The following is a 22,222-nucleotide window of genomic DNA, read 5'->3' as shown; positions in this document are numbered from 1 at the left end:
TGCTTTGTATCCCCCAGACATAGCAAAAGTGCCTGACAAATGATAGGTACCTAATAAACAATTATTGATTCACTATAACTTGTATGATGCTGACTTGCATTGGAGAAAGGACATTATCACTTGGAAATTTCCTGCATCAAATGAATCCTGGTTCTAGGCTCTATCCTCTTTGAAATTATTTATATTTTATATAGATGTATATAAAAAAGATATATATTTTCAACCTTTTAATTAAACAAGATGAGATAGAACCCAAGTCAAAACACTAAAAAGCCAAGAGCTATTGGAAACCCAGGTAAATATGTAACAATGAGAACACAAGGCCAGATGGTGACCTTAAACAGAAAGCCTTCAAGACCAAAATATGGTACTATTGCTTGTTCCAGGATTTAAGTACACAATTCTGGTCCACAATGGGACAGCAATAGACCAGGAATTAGAACTCTAGTAGCTTGAGCTTGGAGTGCCACCTGGTGGCATGTGCAGAGATTGCCCTCTAACAAGATCTCAAGCTGACTTTCCCCACTTTTATTTTTTGTGTCCATATTTATTTGACATCTCTGTAAAGAGATGCACTTTGTACTAGGAATGGAGAAGTTTTAGACCATAAGGCTAAACTTACACTCCAAAAAGATCAAAGGAAGAGGAAAAGGGCTCACCTGTACAAAAATATTTACAGTAGCTCTTTTTTGTAGTGGCAAAAAACTGGAACCCTTATAGAAGGATGTTCATCAGTTGAGGAATGGCTGAACAAATGGTGGTATATGTGTATGATGGAATAGTATTATTCTATAATAAATAATAAATGATAAGTGTCCAATTATATGCCAATAAGACTGACAATCCAAGTGAAATGGAGGAATATTTATAAAAATATAAAATTTCCAGATTATGGAAGAGGAAATAGAATACTTAAATAATCCTGTCTTAGAAAAAGAAATAGAACAAGCCATAAATGAGCCTCCTAGGAAACAATCTCCAAGAATAGATGAATAAACAAATGAATTTTGCCATATATTTATTTAAAGAACAATTAATTTAATACTATGGAAACCATTTTGAAAACTATGAAAAAAAACTATTTTTAAAAAAGGACTCCTACACCAAATCCCTCCTATGACACAAATATAATTTTGATACCTAAACCATGGAGAACAAAAGCAGAAAAAGAAAACTTTAGACTAGCTTCCTTAATGAATATTGATGAAAAAATTTTATATAAAATACCAGCAAGAAGGCTGCTGCAATATATCACAAAAATTACATATCATAATTAAGTGGGATTCACACCAAGAATGCAGGAGTGGTTCAATACCATATTAGGCAAACTATAAATATAATTTACTATATTAGTAACAAAAATCATGTGGTTATCTTAATAGATGAAGAAAAAGCTTTTGACAAACACCCATTCCTATTAAAGCATTTGGAAAGCATAGTGATAAATGGAGTTTTCCTTAAAACCATAAGTAATTTCTATCTAAAACCAATAGCAGGCATTATCCATAATGGGGTTATACTAGAAGCCTTCCCATTAAGATTAAAGGTGAATCAAAGATGTCCATTATCACCATTATTATTCTTTGTCATACTAAAAATGCTAGCTTTAGCAATAAGAACAAGAAATTGAAGGAATAAGGAGATGAAGAAACAAAGCAACCACTCTGCAGACAATGTGAAGGTACACTTAGAGTATCCTAGAGAATCAACTAAAAAACTAATTGAAATAATTCATAACCCTAGCAAAATTGCAGGATTTAAAATAGACCCACATAAATCATCAGCATTTCCATATCTTACCAATTAAACCCAGCAGGAAGAGAAAGACAAATTCCATTTAAAATCACTATAGACAGTCTATCTGCCAAGACACACCCAAGAACACATGTAACAAAACATTTTTCATATAAAGATATCTAAACGGGGCGGCTAGGTGGCATAGTGAATAAAGCACCGGCCCTGGAGTCAGGAGTGCCTGGGTTCAAATCCGGTCTCAGACACTTAATAATTACCTAGCCGTGTGGCCTTGGGCAAGCCGCTTAACCCCGTTTGCCTTGCAAAAAAAAACCAAAAAACCTTAAAAAAAAGATATCTACACAACTGGAGAAATATTAATTGCTCATTAGTAGTCCAAGTCAATAATGATAAAAATAACAATTGTACCTAAATTCATTTATTCACTCGGTGCCACACCAATCAAACTACTGAAGAATCATTTTATAAAGTTAGAAAAAAATAATAACAAAATCCATCTGGAAAAACAAAAGGTCAGGAATAGCAAGAGAATCAATAGGTATAAAAAGTAAAGGAAGGCAGCTTAGCAATGCCACATTTCAAACTATATTACAAAGCAGCTATTATCAAAATAATCTGGTACTAAGAAATAAAGTGGTTGATCAGTGAATTAGATACACAAAATAGATTAGATACACAAAAGTAAATGACTGTCATAATACAGTATTTGATAAACCCAATGATTCAAGCTTTTTTTTTTAAGGTTTTTGCAAGGCAAACGGGGTTAAGTGGCTTGCCCAAGGCCACACGGCTAGGTAATTATTAAGTGTCTGAGACCGGATTTGAACCCAGGTACTCCTGACTCCAGGGCCGGTGCTCTATCCAGTATGCCACCTAGCCGCCCCGTTCAAGCTTTTTTGAGCAAGAACTAACTATTTAGGGGCAGCTAGGTGGCAGAGTGGATAAAGCACCGGCCCTGGAGTCAGGAGTACCTGAGTTCAAATCCAACCTGAGACACTTAAACCTGTAAGTACAGATGCAAAGTGAAATAATTACCTAGCTGTGTGGCCTTGGGCAAGCCACTTAACCCCGTTTGCCTTGCAAAATCCTTAAAAAAAAAAGAACTATTCAATAAAAGCAATTGGGAAAACTAGAAAGCAGAAGTTAGACATCAACCAATATCTCACACTACGTACCAAAATAAGTTCAAAATGGATACATGATTAAGACATAATGGTTAAAATAAGCAAATTAAAGGAGAAGGGAAGAAAAATTTACCTGTCAGATCCCCAATTGGATAAAAGAGGTTATTATGGCCAAACAAGAGGTCATGGGGGCTAAAGTAGATAATTTTTGTTACATGAAAATTAAAAAGGATTTTCACAAGCAAAGTCAATAAGTCAAAATTAGAAGGAAAGCAGGATACTGGGAAGAAAAAAATTTACAGCAAGTTTTTCTGATAAATGTCTCATTTCTCAAATGCAAAGGAAGTGTAGTCAAATTTATAAAAAAAATAAGAGCCATTCCTCAATTGATTAATGGTCAAAGAATACATTTAGTTTTCAGAAGGAAAAAAGCAAAACTAGCAATAATCACATGAAAAAAAGTTCTAGATTACTAATAAATGGAAAAATGAAAATTAAAACAACTTTGAGGTATCATCTCACACCTATAAAATTGAATAGCATGACAGAAAAGGAAAATGACATTAGCTAGAGAAGATGTGGAAAAAAAAATAAGCCCCCTAAGGTATTATTTGTGGAGTTGTGAACTGGTCCAATTATTTTGAAGAATAATTTGAAACTATACCCAAGGGGTTATAAAACTATATACTCTTTGATCCAGCAATATCACTACCTGTTTGTATCCCAACAAGATCAAAGAAAAAGAGAAGGGATTTTTATTACAAAAATGTTTATAGCAGCTTATAGCAGTTTATAGCAACCAAGAATTGGAAATTAAAGGGATACTTATCAGTTGGGGATTAACTGAACAAGTTATGGTGTATGATTGTGATGGTTTACTATTGAGCAATAAGAAATGATGAGGAGGATGGTTCAGAAAAACTTGAGAAAACCTGTAAGTACAGATGCAAAGTGAAATAAGCAGGACCAGGAGAAAACTAAAGACCAGAGATGGGGAAACTTTTTTTCTGTCATTTGGATATTTTTAACATCATCTGAGGGCCATACAAAATTATTAACCTAGGAGCGGCTAGGTGGCGCAGTGAATAAAGCACTGGTCCTGGAGTCAGGAGTCCCTGAGTTCAAATCCATCCTCAGACACTTAATAATTACCTAGCTGTGTGACCTTGGGCAAACCACTTAACCCCATTTGCCTTAGAAAATCCTAAAAAAACAATAATTATCAACCTAAAAATTAGCCTGCTATATTTGGTCAAACGTTTAATTAATTCACCCCTACAAAGCTCCTAGATTTATTGAATTTTGAATCCCACCTGTAGTTGCCTTAGCTGTGCCAGACCAAATGATTTTGCAGCCTGAGGATCAGATGTTCCCTGCCACTATAGACAGTAACAATTCCCTGTTATTAAAGACAGTAACTATAACATCGTAAGGATGATCAATTGTAAAAGACTTAATACTCTAAGTAATACAATGGTTCACAACAATTTCAAAGGATTCATGATGAAACTTGCTATTCATCTCCAGAGAGAAAAATGATAAATTCTGAATGTATATTGAAGCATTTTTTCACTTTATTTTTCTTATGCTTCATAATGCATAACCTCACAAATATACTAGGTAGCATGTTACTTGCCTTCTCAATGAATGGGGGAGTAGCTTATTGGAGGGAGAGAATTTGGAGACTTTAAAATGAATTTTTTTTTAAAGTTTAAAAAGAACTTGAAAATTTAAAACGAATGTTTAAAAAAAAGGAAATGATAAAAAAAAACAGTGATTTTAGAGAAACCTGAGAAGACTTGTATGAACTGATATAAAATGATTAGAACTAGAACAATAGCAACACCATCATAAAGATAAAAAATTTTGAAAGACTTGACTGAGCTTTCTTTATATCTGAGGAATGAGCTATTTATCAACATTATGATGAATCATAATTCCAAGGGACTCATAATGGGACAGAGGGTTTTTTTACATAGTTAATACAAGAATTTGTATTAATTTGTATTAATTTCTTTTCAAGAGGAGAAAGATAAGAAACTGAAAGGAGAGAAAATAGATTTTTTTAATTGAAAAAAACTAAAATGTTTAGAAACTATGAGCAGGCCAGAGAATACTTGACCTTTATTCTGCATATAGCAGGTATGATGGTGAAAAGACATTAGATTTGAATCTCATCTTTGACACCTTTTATGGATAGAAAATTCAGTCACTTATCTCTAAACCTCAGAAGAATACCTCTTCCCAGAATTCAACATTTCATCTCTGTGGCTTAAACACCCATTCTTCATCCCTAAAGTATGTGCCCTCCTCTTTCAAGCCTCTTGAAATCCCAATCTGCTTCTATAATCAGTTCAAGAGCCACAAATGACCTTGCCTTTGTTTATCTTTTATCCTCCCTCTCCCAATAGAATGTATGACTCTTAAGGGCAGTTTTTGTGTTTGATTTTAAATAACTGATACCTAGGAGGTAGGTAAAATACTTTCTCTGAAAACCTTAAAATATTAAATATTTATTTTTTTGCCAGCCCCAACAGCTTTCCTTTTTTTCGTTTTTGTTTTTTTAGGGGTTTTTTGCAAGGCAAAAGTGGCTTGCCGGGGCGGCTAGGTGGCGTAGTGGATTAAGCACCGGCCTTGGAGTCAGGAGTACCTGGGTTCAAATCTGGTCTCACACACTTAATAATTACCTAGCTGTGTGGCCTTGGGCAAGCCACTTACCCCATTTGCCTTGCAAAAATCTTAAAAAAAAAAAGTGGCTTGCCACACAGCTAGATAATTATTAAGTGTCTGAGGTTGCATTTGAACTCAGGTCCTCCTGACTCCAGGGCTGGTGCTCTATCCACTGTGCCACCTAATCACCCCTCTTTTTTTTTAATAGAAATAAACATTCTGGAAATAAATTTATTACTCACTTTAGAACTCCATTTATAATTAAACATAGTCACATTTACTAATTGATGTACTAATAACCTGAGACACGCATTTTGAGTGCATGTCTGTATGTTTGTAACTTATAAACTTTCTTTTATTCTAATAGAGATAAACATTCTGGAAGTAAATTCACTTTAGAACTTCCTTTATAATTAAATATAGTCACACTTACTAATTGATGTGCTAATAACCTGGCACACACATTTTGGGTGTATATCTGTGTGTATGTAACTTGCAAACCTTGATGTGTTTTAGAAATGTCATAATTATTATTTATAGAAGAGAAAATGGCTGGTTTCTGTTTTCTCTAGATCTTGTCTAGCTCTAAATCCCATGTCTCTATGTAGTAGACACTGAAAGGTTTTAATTTCTTTTGTTTGCTTTGGTTGAGTTAATACACATCCTAAAGTGTTTAAAATTCTACTGAGAAGTAATTTACTAGGTCAATTTGAGATAGAGTGTGGGCTTCATAAGTAAGTTATAAATAAACAGAAGATATTTTAATAAATAGTGGTCCTGTACCACTTTCTTAAGTACCCTGCCAGCTCAAATCCACAGAGTCCAATAAACCAGGAGTTCCTCTGTATAGCACTCCCTTCATTCATGCTATTGCAATATGTCTATAATTTATAGCAGGGGCTGGAATGTACAAACCAAGGGCCATAGAAGACTGCCAAGGCAACCACAAGTGGGACTCAAAATTCACCAAATCTAGGAGCTTTTTTAGGGTGAATTAATTAAATGTTTGACCAAATACAGCAGGCTAGTTGAGAATTTTGTATGGCTTTCAAATGACCCTTTCCTAATTTATTGGCATAGAAAGTTTCCTGAAATTCAAAGGGTTAAGAGACTTACCTATGCTGCTATTAGTAAATTAGTGTCAGAGACAGGATTTGAGTCCTGGTCCTTCTTATTCCCTTTCTAGCACCCTAACCACTATGACCTGTTGTCTTTCTTATTTATAATACAGATAGTGTTTAATAAACATCTTATTGAGTAGAATTTCTAAACTGCTGTTATTCCAATCTAGGAAGGTTTAAGGCCTTGGGTCATCCAGCAACTCCAATTGATGCCACTTGACTGTAGAGAAGAAATAAGATCAATCTCTGCACTCCATCTCAAGCCTATTCTAGACATTGAAGCACTATTAGAAATCATTTCAAAGCTTCCCTTGACCAAGTCTTGAAATGCTAGGACTTTAGCACATCTGCATCTTTACCCACACTTACCCTGCACCTCCTCTCTACTATCCATTGAAATATTTCCCATCTTCCAAAGTCCGTCTCAAGCCCCATGTGCCCCTTAGGAGCTTCCCCTGGTCTCTCTGGCCCCCAGTGACCTCTCTCTCTCCTCTCTAAGGTCCTATAAACCTTAACCTTTCTGTATCTCACAATTAGCACTTCATCCACCTCTGTCCTCTACCCTGCCTGGATAAGTCTAGGAACATTTTAGGAAAGACATTGGCAGGATAGAGCCCATACAATGAGAAGGGTTGAGGACTGGGTCACAGAGGACTGGGAAGGAACTTCAAAAGACAGCAGGAACATGGCAGCTATTGTTGAGTAACTGAAGAGTGACTGTCATGTGGAAGAGGGATTCTGTCTGTTCTCTTTGGCCCTGTAAAACCAGTGTAATGGCCATGTCATTTAACACTCACTGGGTTTTCCTCCTCTGGAAAATGAGGGGTTTAGAAGAGATAGATTCTAAGTTCCTGTGAACCTCCAAGTTTCCCTGACCCTCTTCTCAAATGACTGAACATAGATATTCTACCCTTCCTCCAGCTTGGGTTGGCTAATGTTCAGTCACTGGGAGTCCTCTGTCCTGTCCTAGGGGTCTTGGGGATCCCATTGTCCGTCTTAGAACTGGGTCAGCTATTCCCAGGTGTGACACTAGAGGGAGGCATACCCTTACATGTAATCAACACTCAACTACTTCAGAAAACAGGACTTCTCTAACCCATTACTTAGACCGGTTTCCCCTGCTCACAGTCATCCAGCTGCTGACATCTATGGGGCCTTAGCCCATGTGTGTACACTCACAAGGACATTCCCCATCAGGCACACACACACACACTCACAGGGACACTCCTTTATTATACACACACACACACACACACACACACACACACACACACAAAACATCTCCTCATCACAACCACACATCTTTTCTGGTGGTTCAATCTCTAACCATTGTCTTCTCCCCTATGGTTTATCTTCCTCCTACAGCCTCTGACCCCAAGGTCACAAGTTGACAAAGGGATAGAGCAATGAGGACAGCAGCTGTCAAAGCAATATGCTGGGACGGATACAGTGGATGCTGACCAAGGATCTGTAGGACCAGAAAGAATGAGGCAGGAAGGAGAGGAGAATCTTCCTCTTAAGGGGGAGAGGAGCACAGGACTGACAAGAAAATAAAACTAGTGTATGAAAAAGCAATCCAATCAAAACAGGGTGGGGAAAAGTGGTTTGCCAAACTGAATTTTTCTTGAATTCTACCAATTTATGTGTTATATGACTAGGATCTCTTTGTTTCATTTTCTTTATATGGTGAACCCAGAGACCACCTAATTCAATCCCTGCACAAGTGACAGTGGATGAGGAATGATTGTGGACTTGGGAGTTGTCCCCGATGATCCTTGAGACTCTGTCGATCATTAGCATCCCATGCTAGACTCTTTCCCCACTTTCTAAAAGCCTCTAGAAAAAAAAAAAAAAGGTAGTCACCATATTAACTAACCAGCAAGGGATATCTATGTGTGTGAATGTAGATGTAGATGTTTGTATCTACCGGTATATATGCATATGTGTGTATGTGTGTTTGTCAAAAAGGGACATTTGATTCTGGATCTGATTCTCATTAAACAGAGGAATTAGTTGCTGGGGTAGAAATGATGGAAATCCTTTGGTAAGTGACCTAGTATCTATGAGAGAGGAGAAAATCTAGACTTGGTGTCACATTCACCCTAGATTTGGGGTAAGCAGATTTCAGAAGATTCAGAAGGAAAATAAAAGTAGAATTTCATGAACTTTAGCCCTATCCCTGTTCTCTGGGGTATTTACTTCCCTCTAACCAATCTCATATAGTTATACAAACAATCCATGCTGTTACTGCACATATTTTATTAGACATAGTTCAGTAAAACTGCAAAGAAACCTACTTCCTCCCAGCTGGCAAATTGTGGGAAAGAATCAGGGAATGGACTTTGTTTTCTGGACCATCCAGGATCAGCCCTAGGAACAATAAGAGGAAGCTGGGGGGGGGGGAGCCCTGGCTGGGGGAGGGGGATGAGCTTCCTGGCCCAACACAGACAGCAGCTAAGGTTTCACAGTGGTGGCTAGCCTGGCCCTATTCTATCCATGCTTCTGATCACCACCCCCATGCCTTGGCCCCAACTCCTCAAGTTCCCTAAAATCTGTTCCAGCTCTGTCCCTAATATCTTGAAGCTCTGTCACAGTGGTACAGTCTCTGCTGGCTCCATCTCTGGATCTCCATCCCTCAATTTTTCTGTCCCTAGACACAAGGAAGAAATAGAATAGAATGGGTGGATTGTAACCGGGAGACCCCTCAATACTACCCCCCAAAAGAAGAGTAGAGCCAAAGGGCCCATGTACACAAAACATCTAGCTCTGTCTCCAGGTCTTTCTCCAAGGTTTTATCCTAGTCCTGAGTCCACAGATGAGACAATCCCTATGGACTCAAGTTTTCTCTGTTGCAACTTCCAGAGGTCCAGAGATGACCTTCTATATACAGACGGGAAAACTGAGGCTCTAGAAGGTGACATGGGGTTAATGGATTTCTTAGCAAAGACACTGAAACCATTTCCTTCTCCAGTTCTTTTTAGAAATGAGGAAACTGAGGCAAACAGGATTAAGTGACCTGACTCGCTAGTATCTGAGGCTGAATTTGAATTCAGCTCTTCCTATCTCCAGACCCAGTTCTCTATCCCCTGCTCCATCTAGCTGCCTAGCCACTGCCAAATCTATCCATCCAATTATTGGCAGAGCCCAGTCAGGGCTCTTTAAGCTGGGAGGGGGAGGGGTGGTCAGTCGGAAAGGAGAAGAAGAGGGAGGAGGGAAAGAGAAGGGGGTGGAGGGCAGGGGGAAGGGAATGGAGAATCAAAGGAGAGAGAGAGGAGGGGCTGGGTTGTGGCGATGGTTCAGTTTTCAGTGTGAGAATCTATTCCATCAAAGTTGTCAAATGCTGCAGATCATAGTTTGTTTTGTTGATTGGACTTAAGAAAATGATCTGGGGAAATATTAATGATGCAGGTTAAATATAAAAACGAGCTGTGCTTTTCAGGTTCTTAGTCGTTAAACATCTACCAGCAAGTGTCAGGTTTTTATTTCAAATTTACAAACTACTGAAAGTAGCTAACAATATAAAGTTACTTTACAAAAGTAAGAAATAAATATCAAAAAAACTTGAGAGAAGGAGAAGAGGGAGGGAAGGAAAGGAAAAGAAAGAACGGGGGGAAAGTAAGTGAGGAAAAGAAAAGAAAGAAGAGAAAGGGTAGGGAGGAAAGGAGGGAATCAGACTAAGAAGAGGGAGGGATGGGGGGAAAAGCAAATGAATGGGAGGAAAGGCAGGACAGAGATGGAAGCGGGTGAGGGTCAGAAAGCCAGACTGAGGAGTGAGAGGGAAGGGAGAGGGAGAAGAGAAAAGGGTAGGAGAGGTATAGGAAGGGAAGAAAGGACAAAGAAGAGGAGGGAAAAGTAAATCTCTGTAATCCAGATCTCTCCCAAAGCTTTATCAAAGTCCAGGTGCCAATGAAGTCACCTGAGCCTTTAGGTAGCAGCCACACCTATCACTCCCAGAACCTGACTTCTCTGTACTTCAAACCCTGCATGGGGAAGGTCTCCCCAAACTTCACCTGCCAGGTTCCAGGCCCAGACACCCAAGCACGGAAGGAAACAGGCTCTTCTTTAGTATATCCACTCCACCCCACCCTCAGCCCCCTCACACCAGGTGCCCATTCTATACTGTAAGGTGCTATCCCTGACTATGTCCACAACCAGATAGACTAACCACCCATCTCAGGTTGTGGTCTTACTTTTTTATCCCTCACTCTAGATATTTGATTTAAATGAAACTACTCATTTACAGGTCCAAAAATTCTGTCTGCTTCAGTTTTGTTTTTGTTTTTTTTTTAACTTTGATGAACTCTTTTCTAGGCTCCCAGTCTGAACATTACCATTCTATAGTAATCTAGTGAAGGAAAGAGAGAGGAAAGGGGGTGCAGCTAGGTTCTCAAAAATTATCCTGGTATCCAAGGCCATACATTGAGGGGAGCCTATGTGTTGTTCTGGTATATATGAAATATTCAGAGAACCAAATCTTCAGTACATTTGAGGAAACTACGTAGCACAGTAGATAAGAATGCCTTGGCAATAGTCAGGAGGACTGGAGTTCAGAAAAGCTGTGTGACTGGGCAAGTCACTTCACCTCCATTTGCCTCAGTTTCCTCAACTGCAAAATGGGGGTCATAATAATAGCATCTACTTCCCAGGGTTGTTGTAAGGACTAAATAAAATTTTCTTTTAGGTTTGGTTTTTTCTTTTTTGCAAGGCAATGGAGTTAAGTGGCTTGCCCAAGGCCACACAGCTAGGTAATTATTAAGAATCTGAGGTCGGATTTGAACTCAGGTACTCCTGACTCCAGGGCTGGTGCTCTATCCACTGCGCTACCTATCCGCCCCTAAATAAAATATTAATAGAGTATTTTGTATTTAGCACATAATAGGAATTTAAAAAAAAAGCTTGTTGCCTTCTCCCTCTTTCATAATAGGATTGAAGATCACTTTAGACTTTTTGTTGGTCGTAGCACTGCTGATCTAAATTGAACTTGTGTCCACTGAAATTTCAGATCTTTTTCAGATAAATCTCTCCCATCCTCCAGCTCAGGGGAAGAAGGCCAGTCACTAACTCCCTGGGAAAATGAGAAGTGCATCTCTGAGGTTTTATATTACACCAACTACATAAGCTGGATTCAGGGCTCCTGGCAAGCACGTGGGAGCATATTTTATGAGCCCTTTTGTTTGAAAAGCTTTTGCTGGTACATCATAGATCAATAAAGGCTGTTCTCCTCCCACCCTCCTGCCCCCAATGGGTTTCAAGGGCAGAATCTGAAGAGCTTGAGGCTTTCTCTTCCATCTCCAAGGGCAATAGGAGCCAAAGGGAGAGACCAGAGCAGACGGTCCCACCCCCCGCAGTCCAGGAGGGTAGCGATTGGACAGTTCCAGGGTTTGGCCACGCCCCTTTCTGGCTGGGAGGGGCGGGAGGGCAGAGGCTGCCACAGCGACACCTAGGGGTTGATAAAGTATCAACACTGTCTAACAAACCATCCCAAGGCACCTGGGTAGTAGGATCTGAATCAGGACTCTTTGATGAGCTAGAATGAATTCAGAAGTAAGCCCCTCTCTGTTCTTCCTCACCCTCGTCCATCTGAGACCAAAAAAGAGAGGAAATTATATCACCAGAATCAGAACCCGAGCTTTCTGATTAATAATCAAAAGAATTTCTCTCTTTTGTCTCTCTTTTTTTGGTAGGTGCTTACCTGCTATGGGGAATACAGAAAAGAGTAAAACAGGCCCTGCCCTCAAACAGCTCACAGTCTGAAAGAGGGAGATAAGTAAGGTGCAAACAAACCATATACAACCTTGAGTTTACAATCTGATGTTTGTCCAAGACCATGATGACATCAGGGAGGTGATGCCATGACAAGCAAGTGAATTGGATTTGTGTAAGGGGGTGCTGTGCTAAGTCACCAGCCTCACTTACTCCTTTGGAGTCGTCTGGGTCCAGTGATCAGATATAGATCTGGAGATGGCCCTGGATGTGAGGCAGTCAGGGTTAAGGGACTTGCCCAGATTGTAAGTATCTGAGGCCAAATTTGAACTCTAGTCCTCCTGATTTCAGGATCTGAGCTCTACCTACAGAGCCATCTAACTCACAATCTAATTGGGAAGACAACAAGCAAATAAACAGGTGAAAACAAGCTATATACAAGATAGAGAGATGAGGCACTAGATTTAAGAGGAGTTGAAGAAGACTTCCTACAGAAGGTGGATTTTTAGTTGAAGTCCAGGGTTTTTATCCCCATACCAGGCCTAGTGTTAGGATTGAATTCTGGAAGGCTAGAACAGTTCTAAGGGCAGGGTTGTATTTTGGGGGCAAAGAGGAATGAGGTAGAAGATGAATGGGGTAGGAGGAAGGGACTTTTGGGGAAAGGGTATAAAGTAACAATACTTGGTTCTGGAGCAGGTCGATCAGAGCTCATCCCAGAGCAAAGTGGTTGGATCACTTTGGGGTGTGTCACTGGGCATGTGGGCGTCTGAGCTCACATGTGTACATGTTACAAGCCCGAATGTAAACAGACCTGCTGAGTTAGCCAAGCAAGAAGCCAGGAATGTACAATCAGGTTCTTTTAAGCCCTGGACTATAGTAAAACTTGTCAATTAAGTGTGAAGAATTTAAGACCTTGTGGTCATTGGGTGACATCAAATTCTCAGCCCTACTGCCCTTTTTCAGGTGGGCCTAATTTGAGGGGAGGATATTAAGGACCTCTTCCAGAGTCACATACTAGACTAGGCTTTCACCTATAAACCCCTGATGATTTCTGGGTTGCCTTATGAGCTCTGGATTAGTTATTCTGCCTTTAGAATCCTCATTGAAACTTCCTACAACAATGGAAACAGTCTTTAAAATAATGATTGATATGTGTAGCATGATAGTACATGTATGACTTATATCAGATTACTCACCATCCTAGGGTGGGGAGAGAGAATGATGATGAGAGGGAAAAAAACTTTACAAACAGAAATGTTAAAAATTATCTTTACATATAATTAGAAAAATAAATAATAAAAAATTATCATCTTTTATTTTTACATCATTTTCATTTCTGAATAAGTTTCCCTCTCCTTGCCCTTACAAACAAAAGGCCCTTTAAAATGTAAAATAAAAAAGGGAGAAGAAAAACAGAGTAATTCAAGGAAATTAACCAATACAACTACTAAGTGTGACTGCATATGTAATGTTCCCTACCCAGAATACCCCAACTGCACAAAGGAAGTAATTGTATAATCTTCTTTTTTGTAGGGCACAGTTAGTTATTCAATTACAATTTTCTGGTTTTCTTCCACAATAAGGACCCAAAGCAGTCTTTAGGAGTGATCTTCAGGATCCCAATCCAGCCAGAGAATTCATCCCAAGGTGATTCAGATTTTGGACATGAATTTGAGGGCCCCAATGTTAAAAGTTTTGAGACTATTTTTTCCCCAAAGATGAAAATGGTAAAAGGTAGGTCCTAGAAGTACTGATGAAAGTGTTTGTATATTTCCCTGATGTCATGGTTTTCTTCTAGAATGAAGGACAAGTATTAATCATCAATCAATCAATATTTGAAGTAAATATCTCTTTGTAGACACTACCTGGAGTTAAATGAAATGTCACTGGTCCCCAACAAATAGGAGGAATAGGGGCGGCTAGGGGGGTGCAGTGGATAGAGCACCAGCCCTGGAGTCAGGAGTCCCTGAGTTCAAATCCAGCCTCAGACATTTAATAATTACCTAGCTGTGTGGCCTTGGGCAAGCTACTTAACCCTATGGTCTTGCAAAATCCTTAAAAAAAAAAGGAACAAATAGGAGGAATCTAGCTGGTAGGGGCATGAGCTAAATCAGGATTACATTTATATTCAATTACATTCATATGCCACAGTTTGCTTAGGTATTTCTCAACCAATGGACATATACCTTATTTTTAAGTTTTTTGTAAAGGAAACAATTAATTCCTTCTATTCAGAGCTTTAGAGTCTTTTCTGCCCCACCTTGGTCTTTTGGTGGTCTACACTCTGCCACTACAGCCACTATGACTTGCAAATTCTTTTTACTTTTTAAGCTTAATTGATTTTTTTTTTGAGAGGGAGCGGTTATACACTGTAATAATTTCTGATCTACCCTAACACCCCTCCACATTGCATGGGGGATGATATAGAATATTGCTTAAAATATCTATCCTCCCACCTCACATCTGGAATCTCTTCCCTTAGTCAATGACCTCCCCCAATCAGAGGACAGAGATATACAACATAGAAGTCACATAGTGCACTTCCCATCATAATCTCTGCCTAGTTCCACCTCTAACTGGAGAAGCTTATTACCTGAAATCTCATCATCATGGAGATGGGTTCAATTTTGATGTTAAATAGCCTCGGTGACTTCTCCCCTGTTATTTGAGGGGTAAAGAGTGGAGTAATAAACTCCTCCCAAAGATTTTTCCAACTAACTTCATTTCCCCATCAGTTTTTCTGCTTGCTTTCAAAGTCCTTTCACTGGATTGGTGCCACTCCCTAACTTTTGAGCTTCCTTCTCTGTGTATTCTTCTCCCACTGAATTGTCAGCTTCTTGATTATCTTTCCTTTTCTTATTGTATTCTCAACACTTGACATAACGTCTAGTACATAGTAAGTGCTTAATAAATGATTATTGACTACTGATTATTTTTTAAACATTGTGAAAGTGAAAAGAAAAAAGATTAAATGCTCTTATATACAGCCTTCTATTTCCTATTCCTGCTCACACTCCCAGTTTTTCAAAGAATTGGAGAAGTTCTCAAACCATTCATACCTACAGACCCATGGAAAGGGAATAAGAGAAAGAGGGGATGTATGTGCCTGGGACCCCAGCTCTGGCTCTTGTTGTATCCCAACAGAAATCAAGGGAAGCATGGTTAGAGAAGCAATGTTTCCCTACAGCTTACCAGTTCACCAAGAGCCTTACTAACAGTCTCAGCTATTCGGCAGCACTGATCTTCATCTTGGCCTCCAGGTGCCATAGATTTTGATGAGATCTGGTCTTCCTCTTCTGGTGCTCCTCCCAAGGAAGGCTCTTGACCTTGCCATTATGACCCCCAAAGCCCAGCAGATTTGATCTCAAAGCCAGATGTCCCTCACCTGCATGGCAATCAGAAACCCAGAACCCCAAGCAGTTACTCAAAGCTGTAATTCCTTACATGCAAATAGAAAGTTTGAATTTCACAATTAATGTAAGGAAAAGCAACCTCAAACTGCTACACCTGTGACATCAAGTCACAGATGTTTTCCAAATCTGCTTATCCCTGAGGTAACTTCTGAAGTCCCTCAGTTTCCCTCAGAAATGAAACAGTCCTTCAGAAATACCTCTTTCCCATCATTTCCTAGGTATACACTTTCTCACCTCTATGTCTTTGTTCAAAAACTATCCTAATCTATAACCTAAAGAAGGTCCTTTGCCCAAAGGGGCTCCTACTCTGGACTCATACAACACTGTATTCAACCTGGAAGTGACCTTTCCTCAAAGAGAAGAATTAGTTCTTTCTCACGCTCTAAGGCTAGAGCCAACTAGAATCAGCTTGGCACAACTAATTGTTAAATTTTTTTTCTGACAATTTACCCCTCCAAACTTGGCAAATGCTATAAATCAGGGCTTGATGTGTGTGTGTGTTTTTGATGATTTCTAGACTATAAAAAATGATGGAGAAAATGTTAATAATATAGAGTAAATTTAGAAGATAGCACATTTTTGGAGAGCCTTTCGTTAAATACTTACCAGCACATCCCTACCCCCACCTCAGATTTGAACCCCAGAAAATCTATTTTATACGAAATTTAAGTATAATTCATGTCAAGGGATCAAATTGCAGCTATGTGACCCTGGGCAAGGGTTTGCTTTGTTTGCCTGAGTTCCTCATCTGTAAATGAACAGGAAAAGGAAATGGCAAACTACTCCAGCATTTTTGTCAAGAAAACTACAAATGGGCTCTTGAAAAATTAGATATGACTGAAAAATGACTGAAAAACAACAAAAAGAAGGGATATGGTTATGAAGGACTTTCTAAGCCAAACCAAGGACTATATTCAATCCTATAGGCAATAAGAAGCAATAAGAAGATTGAAAGGGAATGGTGGGATTCTTAGGACCTTTAAGAAGACCAGTTTGACAACTGAGTGGAGGATGAATTGGAGGAGAGACTTGAAGAAGGGAGATCAGACAGTAGCTTAATGCTATAGTCCAAGCATAAGGTGAAGAAGTGGTGGTGGTGTCAGAGGAGAAAAGGGAGCATATTAACAAAATGAAGGTGAAGGTAGAATCAACAGAACTGAATGGATGGGGATAGGGAGGAGAGAGCCAGAGTCAGAGATAGAGACAGAGAGAAAGAGACATTCAGAGACAGAGACAGAGCAATATAGACAGAGACTAAGAAACAGACAGATTGAGAGATTGGGGGGAGATGGAAATCAAGGATAACACCTAGGTTTCTCAAGTCAGGATAACTAAGAAGATGATGGTGCCTGGAGAGTAATAGAAAACGTTTGGGAAGAAGAAAATGAGGTCAGTTCTTGGACATAATAAGTTTAAGATGTCTTCGGGATGTCCAATTTAACATTCTTAAGCTTCAGTCTCAGACTTACTGAGGAAGGTCCATATTCTCTTGCCATGTGTTTGTAGCCATCATTGCTTCTGGGGGCAGGACATGCAGAGAAATTCTCTGACAAGGGAGATCTAACAGAGTCCCAAAATGATCCTCCACAAGGGTCAATTCCCCCATGATGCTAGTGGCTAATCCTCTTTGACATAACCCCAGTCACATACTTGGCTCCAGGAAAAATGCCCCAATCCACTCCTGCTACAAATCATTCAATTAATCAGTAAGCATTTTTTGAACAGTTCCACTGGGCCAAGTACTCTACCAAGCAAGAGGTTTGCAAAGACAAAAATGAAGTCATATCTGCCTTCAGAGAAGGCCTTCTATCAGGGAAACAACTTGTACACATAGGAGTAGATGCCAAATCTATCCAGAATAAAGATCAGGTCATTTCTGTGGAGGAGGCATCAGCGATGTGGGAGATGAATAATGGCTTCACTTCTCTGCTTAGTTTTGAAGAGATCTAGGGATGCTAAGAACTGTAGGTGAAGAGGGAATGTGTCCAGACATGGGTATGAGCCTGTACCAAGACACCGAAACTGAAGATTGGCTATCCTATGGAAGGAACAGTTGAGTAGATTTGTTTGGCTGAAGTGTATGAAGTGGAGTAATGTATGATGAGTCTGGCAAGTCAGGTTAGAACCAACTATAAATATAAAATGGGGGTGTTTGTATCTGAACCTTGAGGCACCTGGGAAGTTACTAGACCTTTTTAAGCAGAGAAGTCACATATTCATGAAGGATGTCACTAGCCACAGTGGGGAAGTGGAGAAACTAACCCTGATCTAACCATTTCACTTCCCTCCAAAGTGAGTGTCAGTGACTTCTTATGAATTCTGGGTCCTGCTCCAAATTCTTTCTAGCACTTTCCAGTCTTCTCAGTCTAGCTGAGACTACTTTCCCAGGCTGATTTCACATAACTTTGAGTCTTAGATATTCTGAGATCTGTTACTACTAGACATCCCATTGTCTATCTTGGGAACCTTTCCATTCTCAATCTCCAGCCTTTGCAAAGACTGTCCCTCATTCCAGATTGCCTCCCTTCCCTAGGTCTCTTTAAGGACCTTTCCTAATTCTCAGTGGTGGGTTTGCCTTTCTTTGTATCTCTAGAGTGTAGCACAATGTCTTGCTTACAGTCTGTGCCTAATAAATGCTTGTTGAATTGTGTGTTGATCCACTATGATAGATTTGGTTCTTAGCAATACAATGATCAAAGACAATTTCAAAGAACTTGTGATGGAAAATGTCATCCACATCCAGAGAAAGAATGATGAGTCTAAATACAGATCAAAGTATATTATTTTCACTTTTAAAAATCTGTCTTTTTTTCTCATGTTTTTTCCCTTTTGTTCTGATTTCCCTTCCACAATATGACTAATAAGGAAATACATTTAACATGACTGTACATGCACAATCTATTTCAAATTACTTGCTATCTTGGGAAGGGAGGAAGAAAAATTTGAAAATCAAAATCTTATAAAAATGATAGTTGAAAACCACTGTTATATGTAATTGGAAAAACCAAAATATTAATAAGTGAAAAAAAAAAACCTGGTTGTTGACTTGACTTGACCTGACCTTCCCAAAATTACTTGGGATTTATTGAACTGTATTTATTGCTTATTGTCAGTAAAATGCATGCTGCTAGGTGGGAGCAGTGAATAGAGAGACCTGGGGACTGGAGTCTGAAAATCTGAGTTTGGATCCTCTCTCAGGCATTTACTGGTTGTGTGACCCTGAACAAATCATTTACCCTTTGTCTGCCCCAGTTTTCTCAACTGTGAAACTCCTAGTTGGGAGTCTCAGATAAGCCAATTTTTGTAAAGTGGGCACTTAAAAAATGGTGTCGTTTTATTTTCTTTCTTGAGGTCTTTGCAACCTCTGGACCTGGCACATACTAAACATTGAATAAATGCTTGTTAAATTGAAATCACTGACCATGGGAAGTTGTATTTTAGCTATTTCTTCTTTGTGTCTTCCCCCTCTATTAAACTCAGAGCTCTGGCAAAGGCTGCAAACCTTATATGCCTAGGCTCAGCACACGGCTGTGCATACAGCAGGAGCCTAATCAACGCGTTGTTAAATGAATTAGTTCGGTCCTTCACTCAATCACAAGCGAAGTGGTGATGCAGCGGATAGAGGAGGACAGGAGTTCCAATACTCTTCCTAGCCGTGTGACCTTGGGCAAGTCACTTAACCCCGACTGCCTGGCATCCAGAGTCATCTCCAGTCTTCCTGATGCATATCTGGCGGCTGGACCGGAGGGCTCCAGAGGAGAAGGTGAGGCTGGGGACTGAGCACAGCCCCCCTCAAGTCCAATTCCCGCGCTTGTCATGGCATGGCCTCCCCATGTCGTGGTCTGCTTTGACCATGAAGGGGAACATCGCGGGCGCAGTGGCTGAAGGAGATGTGGAGTCGGAAGGCTCTGAGGACACTTGCTGCTGGGCGGCCCTGGGCCAGTCACCCAAGCGCTGCTGGGCTTCTTCAGCTGCGAGCCGGGATGAGCCCAGTCCCAGGCTGCTGCCAGGCTCCGCTCGGGGCGCCTGCCGGCTGCCAGGACAGAGCCGCGCCTTAGCCAGCTCCGCACAAGTCTTAGCCGTTTGTCAAGTTCAGTTTTTACTCTTTGTTTCCCACATTCAGCGCTGTGATATTAAGCCAATGAATGAACTGCAGGAAACAGCTACCAGCATCGGTGTGAGCGATGCCTAGCGCCCGCCAGGTGGGGTTCAGGGGTGCCCACCTGGCAGCTGCGCGGGAATCGAATCCCGCCGGGAGGGGCGGCGCCGGGGGGCGGCTGGGGGGCGGTCCCCCGCCTCCGGCTCGGCGGGGTCTGCAGGGGGCGGCAGGGAGCCGGCCTGGGCCTCCGGAAGGGCCCCGCCCCGGCCCGCCCCGGCCCGCCCCGTCCAGCCCGGGTTGCCCGGCAGGCTCGCGGCGGCGGCGGAGCTGTGGCCGCGGGGCTGCTGTGAGCGCGGGGCCGGGCCGGCGGGCGGGCGGACGGGCGGACGGACGGACGGACGGGCGGGCGGACGGACGGCCGGCCGGACGGACCGGGCCCCCATGGCGGCCTCCGAGCGCCGCGCCTTCGCGCACAAGATCAACAGGTAAAGCCGGGCCGGGGCCTGCGCGGGGGCGGGGCGCGGCCGAGCCCCCGCCACGTGCCGGGCCCCGCCCCCGCCTGGGGGTCCGGAGGACTTGGGGGGCCGGGCCCCGGCACCAGGCAGCGCCCCAGCCTGCCCGGGGAGGCCGGAGCCCCAGGAGCACGCGGCCCGGCCCCCCATGGGAACCCTGGCTTTGGCTTTCAGCCCCAAGTCTCCCCAGCCGGGCCGGAGGAGGGGGAGGGGGGCCTCGGCGTCCCCAAGTGGCCGGACCTGATCTGGGTGATGAGCCGGGCCGGGCAGAGCTTCCCCCGCCCCCAGCCGGGCACGGGGATGGGGCCCAGAGCCCAGGCAGAGGGGGCTTGGTGGGCGGGGGGCGCGGGAGCCGGGCTCCACGGCCTTGGCCCCGCCACAAGTCCGGGGAGACAGCAGTGACCCGGGAAAGCACAGGCCCAGCTCCTGCTTCCAGTTCAGCCGGAGACAGGATGCTGGGATCCAGCAGGGAGGGGGAGGGGAGGGGAGGGGGCTGGGTCCGGACCAGCTGGCCAGCTGGGGGTGGGGGGAGGGGGAATCACAAGCTCCAGCTGCTTCCCGGGGGGGGGGGGTCTGGGCACCAGGGGGTACAGAAAGCTTGCAGTGAGCAGGGTGCGCGTGGATACGGGGGTCCGGGTCTCCAGTACCCCCGGGGTTAGGCAGGAAACATATTTGTAGGAGCTCAGGAGAGTTTTTTCCATTTGCTCTGACTCTTCCCTGCCCCTCTGGGTCCCAAGTGCTCCATCCCTAAGAATATACAATTGTGATTTCATTAGGGTGAGAAGGAAGCTTAATAGAAAATGTCAGGGTGAAGATGATTGACAAAGATCTTGGGGTCAGATGGGACAGCAAGTCTTACAGCATGAAAAATCTGACCCCATTGACTCTTTTTCTTCTCGACTGTTGACCTTTTCCACATTAGGGACCCCCAGAAACCTATTTTGCTAAAGGGCCTAAAAGGGACCTCAAGACTGTGTAGTTTAAGCCCAAAGTCACACAGCTAGCAAGGAGCATGTGTTTATTCAACTCCCTATTCCCTCAAACTTCTGGAATTAGGTAAAAAGATTGAAGAAAGAGAACAAACAGTAAACTTTTACTAAGCCAGGCAATGGCAGTATAAAAATAAAAATAAAGTATCCCTGCCCTCAAGGGACTTACTTATTATCTTGGCAAACAAAGTGTCCATGTATAAGCTAATACAATCTGAAAAAGAAATACATCAAAATCCTATGCCTGGAACAACTAAGTGGCACAGTGGATGGAGCACTGGCTCTGGAGTCAGGAGGACCTGAGTTCAAATGTAACCTCAGACACAGAATAATTGCCTAGCTGTGTGATCCTGGGCAAATCACTTAACCCCATTGCTTTGCAAAACTAAAAAAAAAAAAAAAATCCTTTAGTTGCAGAAAGGCACTAGCAACCCTAATAAAGTTTGTCCTTCATTTTCAAAGAAGACCACAACAACAGGGAGGTGATGCCATGACAAGCACATAGATTGGATTGGAGTGAGGGCATGCTGTGCTAAGTCACTTTCTCCTCCAGCATCTGGGCAGTGAGTCTAGATAAGGTCAGATATGAATCAGGCACAACAGGAGATGACCCTGGATACCAAGCTAATAAGAGTCAAGTGTCTGAGGCTAGATTTGAACTCCTGTTGTCCTGACTCCAAGGCCAGTTTTCTATCCACTGAGCCACCTAGCTGGCCTTACTAGCAGTCTTTGATGATGAAAAAAAGCTTCATGTAAGGAGTGGTGCCTCAGCTTGGAAGGAAGTTGGATAGTCTAAGACCTGGGAGGAGAAGGTTGATATGTAATATAGGGAACTG

At 41.9% G+C, this 22,222-nt stretch overlaps 2 protein-coding genes across 8 annotated transcripts in view; one reads left to right on the top strand and one right to left on the bottom strand.

The window, feature by feature from the left end:
• The window catches only part of TSPAN16 (tetraspanin 16), a 53,008-nt gene extending 35,616 nt beyond the window's left edge, over window positions 1-17,392 (bottom strand). Inside the window, exons 1-3 of the mRNA XM_074202167.1 lie at window positions 17,256-17,392; window positions 12,363-12,365; window positions 12,241-12,250 (exon numbers count right to left, since the gene is read on the bottom strand). Coding sequence (XP_074058268.1) covers window positions 12,241-12,250; window positions 12,363-12,365; window positions 17,256-17,392 — 150 coding nt within the window. The remainder of the gene's footprint in view (window positions 1-12,240; window positions 12,251-12,362; window positions 12,366-17,255) is intronic.
• A 2,898-nt stretch (window positions 17,393-20,290) lies between these two features.
• DOCK6 (dedicator of cytokinesis 6) overlaps window positions 20,291-22,222 on the top strand; it is an 85,269-nt gene continuing 83,337 nt past the window's right edge. For all 7 annotated transcript variants that reach the window (XM_074203437.1, XM_074203440.1, XM_074203436.1 and 4 more), the window contains exon 1: window positions 20,291-20,370. In XM_074203437.1, coding sequence (XP_074059538.1) covers window positions 20,327-20,370 — 44 coding nt within the window. In that variant the 5' untranslated portion in view covers window positions 20,291-20,326. The remainder of the gene's footprint in view (window positions 20,371-22,222) is intronic.

This window comes from Macrotis lagotis, chromosome X (assembly GCF_037893015.1).
Source record: "Macrotis lagotis isolate mMagLag1 chromosome X, bilby.v1.9.chrom.fasta, whole genome shotgun sequence".
Taxonomy (NCBI): domain Eukaryota; kingdom Metazoa; phylum Chordata; class Mammalia; order Peramelemorphia; family Peramelidae; genus Macrotis; species Macrotis lagotis.
Note: the sequence above shows the minus strand (reverse complement) of the source record. Positions and strands in the feature narration are given on the sequence as shown.